The 15,081-nt window shown below is 38.6% G+C and overlaps 1 protein-coding gene across 1 annotated transcript in view; it reads right to left on the bottom strand.

Annotated features, from left to right (window-relative positions):
- The window catches only part of mcph1 (microcephalin 1), a 37,105-nt gene that overhangs the window by 21,520 nt on the left and 504 nt on the right, over nucleotides 1-15,081 (bottom strand). Inside the window, exons 2-20 of the mRNA XM_020603256.1 lie at nucleotides 14,609-14,673; nucleotides 14,432-14,523; nucleotides 14,189-14,307; nucleotides 13,983-14,058; nucleotides 12,783-12,894; nucleotides 12,573-12,704; nucleotides 12,364-12,479; nucleotides 11,640-11,691; nucleotides 11,463-11,554; nucleotides 11,220-11,338; nucleotides 11,014-11,089; nucleotides 9,814-9,925; nucleotides 9,604-9,735; nucleotides 9,430-9,510; nucleotides 6,776-7,879; nucleotides 5,666-5,781; nucleotides 1,647-1,684; nucleotides 1,364-1,526; nucleotides 1,187-1,264 (exon numbers count right to left, since the gene is read on the bottom strand). Of these exons, the coding sequence (XP_020458912.1) occupies nucleotides 1,187-1,264; nucleotides 1,364-1,526; nucleotides 1,647-1,684; nucleotides 5,666-5,781; nucleotides 6,776-7,879; nucleotides 9,430-9,510; nucleotides 9,604-9,735; nucleotides 9,814-9,925; nucleotides 11,014-11,089; nucleotides 11,220-11,338; nucleotides 11,463-11,554; nucleotides 11,640-11,691; nucleotides 12,364-12,479; nucleotides 12,573-12,704; nucleotides 12,783-12,894; nucleotides 13,983-14,058; nucleotides 14,189-14,307; nucleotides 14,432-14,523; nucleotides 14,609-14,645 (2,847 nt within the window). The 5' untranslated portion in view covers nucleotides 14,646-14,673. The remainder of the gene's footprint in view (nucleotides 1-1,186; nucleotides 1,265-1,363; nucleotides 1,527-1,646; nucleotides 1,685-5,665; nucleotides 5,782-6,775; nucleotides 7,880-9,429; nucleotides 9,511-9,603; nucleotides 9,736-9,813; nucleotides 9,926-11,013; nucleotides 11,090-11,219; nucleotides 11,339-11,462; nucleotides 11,555-11,639; nucleotides 11,692-12,363; nucleotides 12,480-12,572; nucleotides 12,705-12,782; nucleotides 12,895-13,982; nucleotides 14,059-14,188; nucleotides 14,308-14,431; nucleotides 14,524-14,608; nucleotides 14,674-15,081) is intronic.

The following is a 15,081-nucleotide window of genomic DNA, read 5'->3' as shown; positions in this document are numbered from 1 at the left end:
GATGCCTCTGTGTCAAATAACTACTAATCCAATTCAAAGCCACTCCTCTGATCCCATATTTTTCTAACTTATCCATTAATAATTCATGATTGATTGTGTCAAATGCCTTTTTTAGGTCAATAAATATTCCTATCGTGTATTTCTTCTCATCCATAGCACTTGTAATGTCCTCCATCAGGTCGGTAATGGCCAAAGATGTCGATCGGTTCGACCTAAAACCATACTGACAATCAGAGAGGATTTTATGTTTATCAATAAATGTATCTAATCTGTTATTAAAGAGTTTTTCCAGAATTTTTGAAAATTGTGACAACCGAGAAACCGGTCTATAATTTGTGAAGTTGTGTTTATCACCAGATTTATACAGAGGAATAACCTTTGCTATTTTCATATTGTTAGGGAACTGCCCAAGTCGAAATGACATGTTAAAAATATGGGTTAATGGTTTGCCTATCTCTTTAATTACCCATTTAAATTAACGGAAGGGTACCAACAATTTTGTCTACGTTTGTATGTATAGATACACTTATAGGTAATAGAGAGCAGTGTTAATAAAATGGTTTATGTAATTTCATACTGCAACATTGATATATGTCGTGACAAAAAACATTCTGAGATAAATCAATTAACAGTGTCTTTATGGATTAACCATCCAGGTGGAAATGTCTATATTTTGTTCATTTCACAGAATAAAATACCTGACTATTCAAAATATAGTACATTATCAAATAGCTGTAATATAAAAATTCTTCCAGTGAAATATAGCAATAAAACTGCCCTGATCATTGATTTGTAACATTTCACATTATGGTCTAATGCAGAGATATTTAAGACACAGTTACAGCAGAACCTCTGTGGTCACAAAGAGGTGAGTTAAAATTAAATTCTGCCAAATTAAAATGGCAGAACTGCCTCATATGTTGGCCTCATATAACATATACACTAGTATACACCTCTAACTTTAGCTTGGCACTTGTGCAGGACTAGCAAACAGCGAATAAATATACACACATTTAATTTACAGGCTTCTTCATTTCTTTTGCCATGTTGAGAACAGAACATACAGGCCAAGATAATAATTACCTAACGAACCATTTGTTAATTTAATGTTGCTGACGAAATGACTGATACACCGATAGGGGCATTAAAAGCAACATATCAGATTGTTTACACTAACTGTACTCACCTGTGCTGCAGGAAATTGGTCTGAAAGTTCATATGGTTCCTCTGGAATCCACTGCCTTTGCTCCAAACACCAGAGAATCTACTCAAAGAAGAATAAAAGTAAAAGATAGTAAACCACTTCATCATCAGTTTTAAATATTGTCATGTATTGGCTTAAAAACATTTAGAAGTTACATACCCATTCAAAAGAGAGGATCCAGCAGCCACGAGCGATGCCCAACAGAATATTGAGAGTCCGCCGGTGACCTCCCGACACCACATGAGTTGTGCTCTCACAAACTCGGTCAACTACTGAAAAACCACCCAACACTTTGACCACCTGAACCACTGTGTTCTGCTTCCTGGAAGAGGTGAATAGAGTAGAAAGCATCCATCACAAAAGACATATCTTTTACCAACTTGCTCAACAATGCATTGAAAGTGCTATAAACAAAGAGTTTTTAAAATTTTAATACACTTACTCACTGGGCATGCTTGTCATGACCAATGTTCTCATAGCCTGAAACAAAGATAAACACACAAAATGTATGACAAGGATAAAAAATAACTGCGAATCAAATTTCCTATTACTGAAAAAATGGACAGTTTAGTTAATACTGTGTAAATAAATCTAATTGTAAATAAATTTGATAAAAGCTGTAAGTGAGAAAAAGAATGATATTATTTCATCCATTACACAACGTGCTATAAAGTGTTGACAAACGCACAGATTAGTTTCTTGGCTTACATATGTAGGGGCAGAAAGCAGGAAAGAAATCTTTTAAATCCATGTAGAACAAATCTACATTTTAAAGTAGCCAAGCTAATACGGCATCTATAAATTAAAAATGTGTCCAATCACCTGGAACTTTACCTTGTTCTTTTGGGTGTATGTATGTAATGTGAGCTGGTGTGTTGAGGGATACACAGAGTGACAGTGAACAGATGAAAGGATGACTATCTAACAGTGAGACAAACTATGCACTTTCAATAACCCTGTTGGATATAATTGCTGCATAGAGACCAAAAAGGAAATCAAACTCCAAGGCCATGAGTAGAGGAAAACATATTCAGAGCCAATGAAACTGAACCTGACAACTGTGGTCCATCCAGCCACGTACTATCATCAACACAAACATTTGAGTAGCAGTTACAAACAGGACCACCAGGCCCTTTCCTGCCATACTCTGATATCTGGTCCTCCAGCTGGAAGTCAGGGGTTAAGGTCTGCTTAACACAGTGGTGCCAAAACAATTCACCAGTGCCGCCCACACCAGGCAAACATCACAGTATCCCTGATAAGCAAGATGGGATGCCAATGAGTTGGTTACCCTCATGCCATTACTGCTACTCCACACTTGTCGTGACAATATGTTAGTGAACCACAGCAGGGTCATCTTCCACACACACTACTGACATAACAGTAACTTATTTTGAGGTTGTTTAATCTATGTCTAAAAACTCACAATATGAGTAGCTATTCTGAAGGTTCCTCAGAGGTAACTTTTGGCTTATGGACATAGACAAAAAGCTGGTGTGTACTGCAACATAGCTGCTGAGCACAAATGTTCCCAGCAAAAATAAAGGAAACTCTTCACTGTATTAGTTAGTCTACAAGATGGCTACTGTTTTCACACAGTGAAACTTGTGGCACTCAGAAAATCAAAGAGAGATGAGGAACTTGGTTCGCTGCAAAAGTCAAGGTCAACTGGAGATGTGACAGCCAATTACAAATAGTAGTTATGAAAGCAAAAACCCAAAATTGCCACCATGACTAAAAACTACCATGGGTACATATGGTAGCTCATATCAGTTTCAACGTTCTAAAAATTACCTACAGTGGTGTGAAAAAGTATTTGCCCCCTTACTGATTTCTTATCTTTTTGCATGTTTGTCACACTGTAATGTTTCAGATCATCAAACAAATTTAAATATTAGTCAAAGATAACACAAGTAAACACATCATGCAGTTTTTAAATGAAGGTTTTTATTATTAAGGGAAAACAAAATCCAAAACTATATAGCCCTGTGTGAACAAGTGTTTGCCCCCCTGTCAAAACACTGGTTTATCGCACCTGAGTTCAATTTCTCTAGCCACACCCAGGCCTGATTACTGCCACACCTGTTCGCAATCAAGAAATCACTTAAATAGGACCTGCCTGACAAAGTGAAGTAGACCAAAAGATCCTCAAAAGCTAGACATCATGCCGAGATCCAAAGAAATTCAAAACCAAATGAGAAAGAGAATAATTGAGCTCTATCAGTTTGGAAAAGGTTATAAAGCCATTTCTAAAGCTTTGGGACTGCAGCGAACCACAGTGAGAGCCATTATCCACAAATGGCGAAAACATGGAACAGTGGAGAACCTTCCCAGGAGTGGCCGGCCGACCAAAATTACCCCAAGAGCGCAGCGACAACTCATCCAAGAGGTCACAAAAGACCCCACAACAACATCCAAAGAACTGCAGGCCTCACTTGCCTCAGTTAAGGTGAGTGTTCATGACTCCACCATAAGAAAGAGACTGGGCAAAAATGGTTTGCATGGCAGAGTTCCAAGACGAAAACCACTGCTGAGCAAAAAGAACATAAAGGCTCGTCTCAGTTTTGCCAGAAAACATCTTGATGATCCCCAAGACTTTTGGGATAATACTCTGTGGACAGACGAGACAAAAGTTGAACTTTTTGGAAGGTGTGTGTCCCATTATGTGTGGCGTATATGTAACACCGCATTTCAGAAAAAGAACATCATACCAACAGTAAAATATGGTGGTGGTAGTGTGATGGTCTGGGGCTGTTTTGCTGCTTCAGGCCCTGGAAGACATGCTGTGATAAGTGGAACCATGAATTCTGCTGTGTACCAAAATATCCTGAAGGAGAATGTCCGGCCATCCGTTTGTGACCTCAAGCTGAAGCGAACTTGGGTTCTGCAGCAGGACAATGATCCAAAGCACACCAGCAAGTCCACTTCTGAATGGCTGAAGAAAAACAAAATGAAGACTTTGGAGTGGCCTAGTCAAAGTCCTGACCTGAATCCAATTGAGATGCTGTGGCATGACCTTAAAAAGGCAGTTCATGCCCGAAAACCTTCCAATGTGGCTGACTTACAACAATTCTGCCAAGATGAGTGGGCCAAAATTCCTCCACAGCGCTGTGGCAGACTCATGGCAAGTTATCGAAAACGCTTGATTGCAGTTGTTGCTGCTAAGGGTGGCCCAACCAGTTATTAGGTTTAGGGGGCAAACACTTATTCACACAGGGTTTTGTAGTTTTGGATTTTGTTTTCCCTTAATAATAAAAACCTTCATTTAAAAACTGCATGATGTGTTTACTTGTGTTATCGTTGACTAATATTTAAATTTGTTTGATGATCTGAAACATTACAGTGTGACAAACATGCAAAAAGATAAGAAATCAGTAAGGGGGCAAATACTTTTTCACACCACTGTAAACCTGAACAAATCCCTTAATGTTTGTATTAAAACCATAACTTCAGATGACTAAAATTATTTATCATCAAACAGCAAACCTGCACTGTTTTTACCCCAAGTTGAGCAAAAACAAATCTGCACTTCACAGATTGATGAGGCAGCAGATGTGACCTCCAGTGACCGTGTTTCCAATACTGCCTAAATCTAATACCATATTTGGACATCATCGTTATCATGATCTACATAAAACAAAGAGAACAACGGCAACATCTCTGTGATTGGGCTAGAGTAAAATCAACCGATAACAAATCCTGGGGGAAATGATGTCACACTTGTCTTTTTTCAGCTACAGCTTGTTGAGGTTACCAGTGTAACGAAAACAGGGGCCAGGTGCATTTCACAAGCAAGGAAGTTATACAGTACTGTACCATCACAGAGGCAAAACACAGGAAACCCTCAGGACCAGACAAAAATGCTTGGCTAGATGCATCAAACGCCTACAGCTACATAAGTGTATGACCTTATGGAGGAAATACTTAAACAATACTACTGATGTTTATTATACCTCTTCAAATTCTTATATTACAGATAACCATTAGTGTCAGGAAATGTTTTTCCCCATTTTTGCAGCTGCAATAAAGAAAGTCTGAAGAAAAAAGAGAAAATATGTTTATACACCGTTTACACCATGTCGAGTGTGCACACAAGAATTTTACTAAAATGAGAAAAAAGGTGTCCCATCAAAATGTGAACTGTCTCAAAGTCAACTGCACACAACAGTGGACAAACAAGCAAGTCTATAAATTGGCAAATAGAAAATGTGGTATTTTAACTGCATTTACATGCCACACCAGTGTTTTTTATGAAGCAGTAAGCTTCCTGCTGGTGACTTAATACTTGTAACATCCTGTTTTTTTTGCTATCCTGTTTTAATTTTTTCCCACAACACTGTAGGAAATGTACCATCAACATGCATTTTTTCAGGAAAACTGACTGCGTCATCAAATGCAATAATTGACTCCAAAATACAGAATTGCACATTTAAGTTAGACGTTTTAAAACAGTCTTCTTACCTTTGTTTTATTCACCGTTTTCTGAAGACTAAAGCTGTCTTGCTTACTGAGACTCTTTTTGTCACCAGAGGGGATCTCTGTTACACCAGCTGCAACTGTACATTCATTTCCTCTACCTACATTTGAAAACAAGAAAACAATTATACTGTGAGGGGGATGTCACTCAAGCTATGGCACAGCAGGCACTGTCTTTGTGTGTATTCATGTTCATCTCATTTCTATTGTGTTTGCACCTAACTGAAATCTGTTACTACTAAACCACTTAGTTAGAAATTCAATAAATCTAAATGAATCATTAAAAATGATGATTTATTTAAAATTTTAAGAAAAACATGTGTAGACTCAAATATTCTTAGTTCTCAAATATATTTAGCTTCTGTCCGGGAACAGAATCCATGAACATAACACAGTTTTTATCAGTAGTTTAAATGAAATGTCTGTCATCAAAAGGGTCTCATCCACTGCCAAAACCCACAGTACTTAAATCTGTGACTTGGCTCAAACTAGCAGCTCTTTTAATACATGAACTAAAATGAAGACAATGTTTTCTGATAGTGTACAATTTGCTTACATCTGTAATGCTTTTAACACAACACAACATTTTCTATCTGCAAGTCAGGCCACTACTTAAAACCATCTTGGGTGTCAGGCCTCAGCATGCGTTGAGTGAGATGTAAGGAACACCATGGGTAGCAGCACTCTAATGTACCACATTTATGAGATCTAAATTATGAAGTAGGCCTTAAAAGACAAACATATACAGAATAGTACAAGAACATTCATATAAAAAGGGCTTGTTTGTCTACATTAAAGTTATTTCTTTATTCTTCTCTTTAACATGTGACATCCACAAATACAAATTTACTAATCATTCATTAATGATTCAAGCATTCCCTGATGGAATAATCATGCTGCTAATCTTTTGAAACCACAGACATGGCCTAGGAATTGCAGGCACAGTTACAAACCAGCACTAGTGCAAAACTTAAAACATCATTAATACTTTTCTTTTGGTCTGTTCATTATAATGAAGGCAACAGAGTAAGTCTGAATACTGGTTCCACTGTCATTAAAGTGCACTTTCTAAACTCTGACAGCCTTATTACTCACTTTTCAAAGTCTGAGAAAGGACACTGACATCAGAGTTTTTCTGCAGCTCCAATACCATATTAGCTTCTGTTAACACTGTTAGTTGTTCTGATGTAGATGCTCTTCTCTGTTTCAGTGCATCATTTGTAGTTCCACTGGGGGCACGGGGACTATTCAGTGTAGGCAGATATTCTTTAACATCCTGATGTTGATGACTCTGAGACCGACTGTTTGCATCAGACTGCTGACTGTCATTTTTGCCACACAGACTTTCTTCCAGCTTAGACTTCTTTTTACTGTTTTCAGATCCAGTGTTTTCATTTCTTCGTTTTCTCTTCTTTGGGACAGCGGCCAACTCAAAAGGAATCTCAGTGTCACTCTCCTCACATAGATTAGGCACATGAGGTCTTCTCACTCTCTGGTGGTGGTTAGCTGGGGAGAAATAGTCCTCAAACACACAATCGTCTCTGACAGTACAGCCTGAGACAACACTTTCAGATTCATCAAACCGATTGAAAGACTGTGCTGAGGTAGAAAGTGATGGTGTAGCTTTTTGGGGTGTTTCCTCAGCTGGAGTAACAGTTTCTTTTGACAGTTCAACTGCAGCATCAGTTAACGTGGTTGATGATGAGAGGCAACTAGAATAGTTGAGGGAACCTGAACAAATCTGGGTCTTAGTCTTTGTAAAGGATATGTCTGCTTTAAATTGTCGGTCTCCTTTGTCAAATTTGTAAAATGATGGGCCAGAACATTTTAACTGTGATTGCCCCTTGTCTTTATGAAAGCTCTTGCTACTGTCAGAGCTCCTCTCCTGACAAGGACTTTCTAATAAGCCTGTGGATTTGTGCTTCTCTGCTGGATTTTTTCTGACTGAGGTCCTTCTTGACTTTTTTGGTCTATTCTCTTCTTCATCCTCTGTGTCACTGAAGTTAAGACATTTCAAAGGACTTGACATCCATTTTGGTACATCAGGACAAGGTGAGGGTGAAGGTATTTCAGAGCCTTTTCTGTGCCATTTTTCAACATGGACATGGTCAGTAACATCAACTTGCATCTTCTCTTCTGCACTGGGTAAGTAACCACATTCAGCAGCAGAAGCACAAGAATCATCATCTGACTGGTCACCTATATAAAAGCAAATAATAATAATTAAGGTTTGTATGCATCTTTTAGCCATCTTTTGTTCATTGTTTTGTTTTGGGGTTTAACATAACAATGCTGTTCTTTTTCTACTCTCTCCAGTAGTCACATTCTTTTAATGAAACTTTAAATGGATGCCTGAAAACCACTCACAATGGACACAGGAGTCACAGACACCAACAAAAAAATAAAAACTTTATCAACATATAGACAAATAAAATATGCAGTTCACTGTAGCTTTTTTACTTTACCCACTATAAACACCTAGGACTCACTTAATAATTCTTATCATTATTTAACAATTTGTACATTTTCATTGCAGATTCAAGAGTCAGTTAGAATTTTTCAGAAATGTGCTTTAATGTTCTCTTTGTTTGCAGAACATGTGTCAAACTCAAGGCCCGTGGGCCACATCCGGCCCGCGAGATCATTTTATATATCCTTTTTTTAATGGCCCGGCGATATGAAGCAGATAACACACAAACTACAAATCCCACAATGCAGCGCAACAGCTGCCTTACCGAACGATAGGCTACCTGCGATCATTCCCGCATCAATTACATCAGATCAATCAAGTGTCTGTTGATGTATACAACCCTAATTTCAAGTCAAAGCTAGCCCCTAACAATGGCCAAGAGAAAAGTTGATTCTGAAAACAGAGCCTTTCAAAACCGGTGGGAGGCTGAGTATATGTTTACTGACATTGCCGGTAAACCCGTGTGTCTTATTTGTGGAGCTAATGTGGCTGTAATTAAGGAATATAACCTAAGACGGCACTACAAGACAAAACATCAGGACAAGCTGAAAAACGTGAATGCAGAGCAGAAGCTACAGAAGGTAGAGGAGTTGAAGAGGAATCTGACATCACAGCAGACGTTTTCACCAAAGTGAAATCACAGAGTGAAGCTGCTGTGAAAGAAGTTTTATTGTGGCAGAGGAGAAAATCAGCCCGGACATTTACCGAGGGAGAGTTTGTGAAGAGCTGCATGATGAAAGTGTGCGACGTCTTGTGTCCAGACAAAAAAGCAGGTGTTTGTAAATGTAAGGCTTAGCAGAAATACGGTTGCTGATTTTAAGTTCAAGTTTATTTATTTGGAATAATATTGTATCCTGTCTGTTTAGATTCATATTTCTGTTAAAAAAATGTTTAGTTTTAGTCTGTTCAACAAATGTTTATCCTGTTTGGCCCACGACCTAAAGTGTGCTTTGAGTTTTGGCCCCCTGTGCGACAGAGTTTGACGCCCCTGGTTTACAGTGATTCAACTATATTATATTCAGAGGTGTTCCTAATATTTGGACCCTCTCATGTATGTTGCTGGGGAGGACAAAAATATAGACACCTCTAAATATAATGTAGTGCAGTACAACACCCTTCCTTTTTTAGATGCATTTATATCATACGAATTATTGCAATACAAATTCAAACAGGTAAAAGGGGGTCCATGCTACTCCCTGTACCTAGAATTTGATCTTCAGTTTGGAAAGGAAACCAAAAACTACACTGCAGTTTTGGATTGAAAGAAACATTTTCTTACACATTAATTTGAAGAATGTTGGCGTGCTCCCAAGAGAAGGCTTCAGCTCGCTGGGTGAGCAGGATTTATTCATTTGCGAATCTGAAAGACAGTGACACTGGGTGAACTGGCAGGCATTTCAAAAGTGTGGAAATGTATTTAAGACCTTGCCGGTCCATCAGCCTGTACACGTACCTGTGGGTGAGAGGTTTTTCTGATTCTCTTTCATGTCTTTCAAACGCTTTGCCATATATTCTGATCTTTTCATTGAAGGGCTGTATATTATTCCATTCTCTTCATCAATAATGATGGGCGACACATCTGTAACTGTGTTAAAAGACTTGTGAGGTGACAAACATCCTTTTGCGGTAATGACCATTTCCCAGAGGTATAATGATGTCTTACCCAGAGGTTCTACTGGAGGGAGGGCTTTCTTCATCTTCTCTAATTTCTTCCTCATGCGCCAGTCATTCTGAGGTGTTCTCACTGGTGAATCTTTTGGCTGCATGCAACGATGCTATATGAATCAAGCACCAAAAATGTTTAATTAAAAACTAAACAAATCCATGTTTGAATACTTCCACGGTCAAAATCGTGATGCCAGGTAAGAGGAAATGTTCTCAGTTTGTTTAGAAAAGCTGAATAATGGCTCCACTGCTTTCTCACTCACTCTATGCAAAATAACACTAGGTCATACAGGAGCACTTGACACCTCTTTTACTGATTCTTATTAAACTACAGAATATGGCTTAACGAACAGTAGGCCCAACACTGATTTACAATGACAGCTTAATGGTATAGTCAGTGATTCAAGTCATTACACATTTTCTCATATTCAGCTAAATATTTCCTTTCCTCACATTTCTCTGCCTGGTCAAAAAAATTCACAACATTAGTGCAGCTGATGGGGTGAGATGCCTGAAAAAGTACCAGCCCCACCACTTACACTTACCTATACAACTAAACAAGCAGAGAAAGACAGAGGCATGAAAAACATTAATCGGGAAAAGGTGGGAGATCTGTGTATATGTAGCTGTGCTGCTTTCCAAAGATGGTTCAGGATTTAAAAGGGATGAGGATGGACACAAAGGTTGCTCTTTTTCTACTGGACAAGTGGGTTAATTCTTTGCTATGTGCCACTGAAAATTGTTAAGGTCACTATGATGTTGAGGTAGCCTAATCTTTATGGTAATGTTACATTAGCAAATACCTGTCACTTTAGCCTGTTTGCTAAATCAAATTTTCCTGGAACATTCAGCTAAGTTGCTAGTATGCGGCTCTTCTGACTTCAGTTATAGCAGCCAGAGATTGTTGTGAATAACAGTGGAGTCTGTAGCTGGTTAGCCACATGTTGTGCCCCACTTGCTAGTTTTCTGACATCTCCTTGGGCATGGGCTCTTCCTCCAGCTGCTAGTATTATCACCATGACAACGCACATTCATGAATTTTGAGCGATGTGGTTAGGAGCTTCTAACTGAAAAGACTTGCGTATTTGTGCACACAGTGATCCAAATGTTTACACTGTTTTGCTAGAATCGTTGACTATACCTTTAAACTAAAACTGACACCAAACTAAACATCACATGTACATCTGACTCTACTCACTCTCTTGTGCGGATTACTTTCATCATTTAAGGCTGGATACAACTCCTCATCTGCATGCACACCGTCATCAAAACATCTGGACATCATTTCACCAAAAACAAATAATGAATGACAAAATATTGTAATACTTCATAACAGTACAATCAAAAATATTATAGAATTGTTCAAGTTAAAAGAAACGCCACAACCCTCAGTGTTAATCTTACCTGCCTACCCAGAGAACAGAGACGAGCCGTACATCACTTTCCTTAGCTCTCCTCCATGTAGCCGAATGTCCATTGTGAAAGACTACATGTGTGACATGTTTATTGAATCTTTTTGCTACCTGTAAAAGAAAAGGCATTTGGGTTTTGCAAAGTATATATATATATATATATATATACTGTCTGTAAATACTCTAAATATCTTACAATATAGTGCAAATGTGTCTCTGTGCGCTGTGGTCTCACCTGAGCTCCCATTTCCTGCAGCTGTTGAACAAATGGTTTTGAATAGTTTGCTGTTTTGTCTGATGACCACACATCAACATAGGCAACAACATCTGCAGACACATTGAACAACAGTGTCACAGGGCATAAAAGCTCAAAGTTGATTAACTGCAGTAAAACTAAGATGACATATAATACCTTGAAGAACTGAGCATTTGTTGTTGCTTGTGGTCTGAATGCAGAGCAGAAGCTACAGAAGGTAGAGGAGTTGAAGAGGAATCTGACATCACAGCAGACGTTTTCACCAAAGTGAAATCACAGAGTGAAGCTGCTGTGAAAGAAGTTTTATTGTGGCAGAGGAGAAAATCAGCCCGGACATTTACCGAGGGAGAGTTTGTGAAGAGCTGCATGATGAAAGTGTGCGACGTCTTGTGTCCAGACAAAAAAGCAGGTGTTTGTAAATGTAAGGCTTAGCAGAAATACGGTTGCTGATTTTAAGTTCAAGTTTATTTATTTGGAATAATATTGTATCCTGTCTGTTTAGATTCATATTTCTGTTAAAAAAATGTTTAGTTTTAGTCTGTTCAACAAATGTTTATCCTGTTTGGCCCACGACCTAAAGTGTGCTTTGAGTTTTGGCCCCCTGTGCGACAGAGTTTGACGCCCCTGGTTTACAGTGATTCAACTATATTATATTCAGAGGTGTTCCTAATATTTGGACCCTCTCATGTATGTTGCTGGGGAGGACAAAAATATAGACACCTCTAAATATAATGTAGTGCAGTACAACACCCTTCCTTTTTTAGATGCATTTATATCATACGAATTATTGCAATACAAATTCAAACAGGTAAAAGGGGGTCCATGCTACTCCCTGTACCTAGAATTTGATCTTCAGTTTGGAAAGGAAACCAAAAACTACACTGCAGTTTTGGATTGAAAGAAACATTTTCTTACACATTAATTTGAAGAATGTTGGCGTGCTCCCAAGAGAAGGCTTCAGCTCGCTGGGTGAGCAGGATTTATTCATTTGCGAATCTGAAAGACAGTGACACTGGGTGAACTGGCAGGCATTTCAAAAGTGTGGAAATGTATTTAAGACCTTGCCGGTCCATCAGCCTGTACACGTACCTGTGGGTGAGAGGTTTTTCTGATTCTCTTTCATGTCTTTCAAACGCTTTGCCATATATTCTGATCTTTTCATTGAAGGGCTGTATATTATTCCATTCTCTTCATCAATAATGATGGGCGACACATCTGTAACTGTGTTAAAAGACTTGTGAGGTGACAAACATCCTTTTGCGGTAATGACCATTTCCCAGAGGTATAATGATGTCTTACCCAGAGGTTCTACTGGAGGGAGGGCTTTCTTCATCTTCTCTAATTTCTTCCTCATGCGCCAGTCATTCTGAGGTGTTCTCACTGGTGAATCTTTTGGCTGCATGCAACGATGCTATATGAATCAAGCACCAAAAATGTTTAATTAAAAACTAAACAAATCCATGTTTGAATACTTCCACGGTCAAAATCGTGATGCCAGGTAAGAGGAAATGTTCTCAGTTTGTTTAGAAAAGCTGAATAATGGCTCCACTGCTTTCTCACTCACTCTATGCAAAATAACACTAGGTCATACAGGAGCACTTGACACCTCTTTTACTGATTCTTATTAAACTACAGAATATGGCTTAACGAACAGTAGGCCCAACACTGATTTACAATGACAGCTTAATGGTATAGTCAGTGATTCAAGTCATTACACATTTTCTCATATTCAGCTAAATATTTCCTTTCCTCACATTTCTCTGCCTGGTCAAAAAAATTCACAACATTAGTGCAGCTGATGGGGTGAGATGCCTGAAAAAGTACCAGCCCCACCACTTACACTTACCTATACAACTAAACAAGCAGAGAAAGACAGAGGCATGAAAAACATTAATCGGGAAAAGGTGGGAGATCTGTGTATATGTAGCTGTGCTGCTTTCCAAAGATGGTTCAGGATTTAAAAGGGATGAGGATGGACACAAAGGTTGCTCTTTTTCTACTGGACAAGTGGGTTAATTCTTTGCTATGTGCCACTGAAAATTGTTAAGGTCACTATGATGTTGAGGTAGCCTAATCTTTATGGTAATGTTACATTAGCAAATACCTGTCACTTTAGCCTGTTTGCTAAATCAAATTTTCCTGGAACATTCAGCTAAGTTGCTAGTATGCGGCTCTTCTGACTTCAGTTATAGCAGCCAGAGATTGTTGTGAATAACAGTGGAGTCTGTAGCTGGTTAGCCACATGTTGTGCCCCACTTGCTAGTTTTCTGACATCTCCTTGGGCATGGGCTCTTCCTCCAGCTGCTAGTATTATCACCATGACAACGCACATTCATGAATTTTGAGCGATGTGGTTAGGAGCTTCTAACTGAAAAGACTTGCGTATTTGTGCACACAGTGATCCAAATGTTTACACTGTTTTGCTAGAATCGTTGACTATACCTTTAAACTAAAACTGACACCAAACTAAACATCACATGTACATCTGACTCTACTCACTCTCTTGTGCGGATTACTTTCATCATTTAAGGCTGGATACAACTCCTCATCTGCATGCACACCGTCATCAAAACATCTGGACATCATTTCACCAAAAACAAATAATGAATGACAAAATATTGTAATACTTCATAACAGTACAATCAAAAATATTATAGAATTGTTCAAGTTAAAAGAAACGCCACAACCCTCAGTGTTAATCTTACCTGCCTACCCAGAGAACAGAGACGAGCCGTACATCACTTTCCTTAGCTCTCCTCCATGTAGCCGAATGTCCATTGTGAAAGACTACATGTGTGACATGTTTATTGAATCTTTTTGCTACCTGTAAAAGAAAAGGCATTTGGGTTTTGCAAAGTATATATATATATATATATATATACTGTCTGTAAATACTCTAAATATCTTACAATATAGTGCAAATGTGTCTCTGTGCGCTGTGGTCTCACCTGAGCTCCCATTTCCTGCAGCTGTTGAACAAATGGTTTTGAATAGTTTGCTGTTTTGTCTGATGACCACACATCAACATAGGCAACAACATCTGCAGACACATTGAACAACAGTGTCACAGGGCATAAAAGCTCAAAGTTGATTAACTGCAGTAAAACTAAGATGACATATAATACCTTGAAGAACTGAGCATTTGTTGTTGCTTGTGGTCATAACTCGCTTCTTTAACTCCAAGATTCACCTATACAGAACCAATGAAGACATTTGTTTTTGAGGATCAGCCTCACAACACATAGGGCACGTAAGGCTTCTTTTTAAAAAAAAATAAATAACACAAGTTATGAAACAAAATAAGTAACTCATTACATGAGTGGAGCTGTTCTTTTGCTTCAGTAGGATGAATATAACTAATGTCACACAACCAAACACTTATTTACTAATCACATCAAAACCATTGAGGATACAAGCGTCTGATCAAAAGCTGTGCAGCTAGCGTGCATGTATCAAGCTGCTTTGCAAGGGACTGGAAACTGGCAGTCTACTATAAAAACCTGACACTAAGCAAGGTTGTTTTCCTTTTTCTCTGTAGGAGTCATAGTCAATGATGGGGTCCATGCCATATACCTACTATTACCCGACATTTCTGAAC

This window comes from Monopterus albus, unplaced genomic scaffold (genome assembly GCF_001952655.1).
Source record: "Monopterus albus unplaced genomic scaffold, M_albus_1.0 scaffold60.1, whole genome shotgun sequence".
In the NCBI taxonomy this organism is placed as follows: Eukaryota; Metazoa; Chordata; class Actinopteri; order Synbranchiformes; family Synbranchidae; genus Monopterus; species Monopterus albus.
The sequence above is the reverse complement of the archived record's forward strand: the minus strand, read 5'-3'. Positions and strand labels throughout refer to the sequence as shown.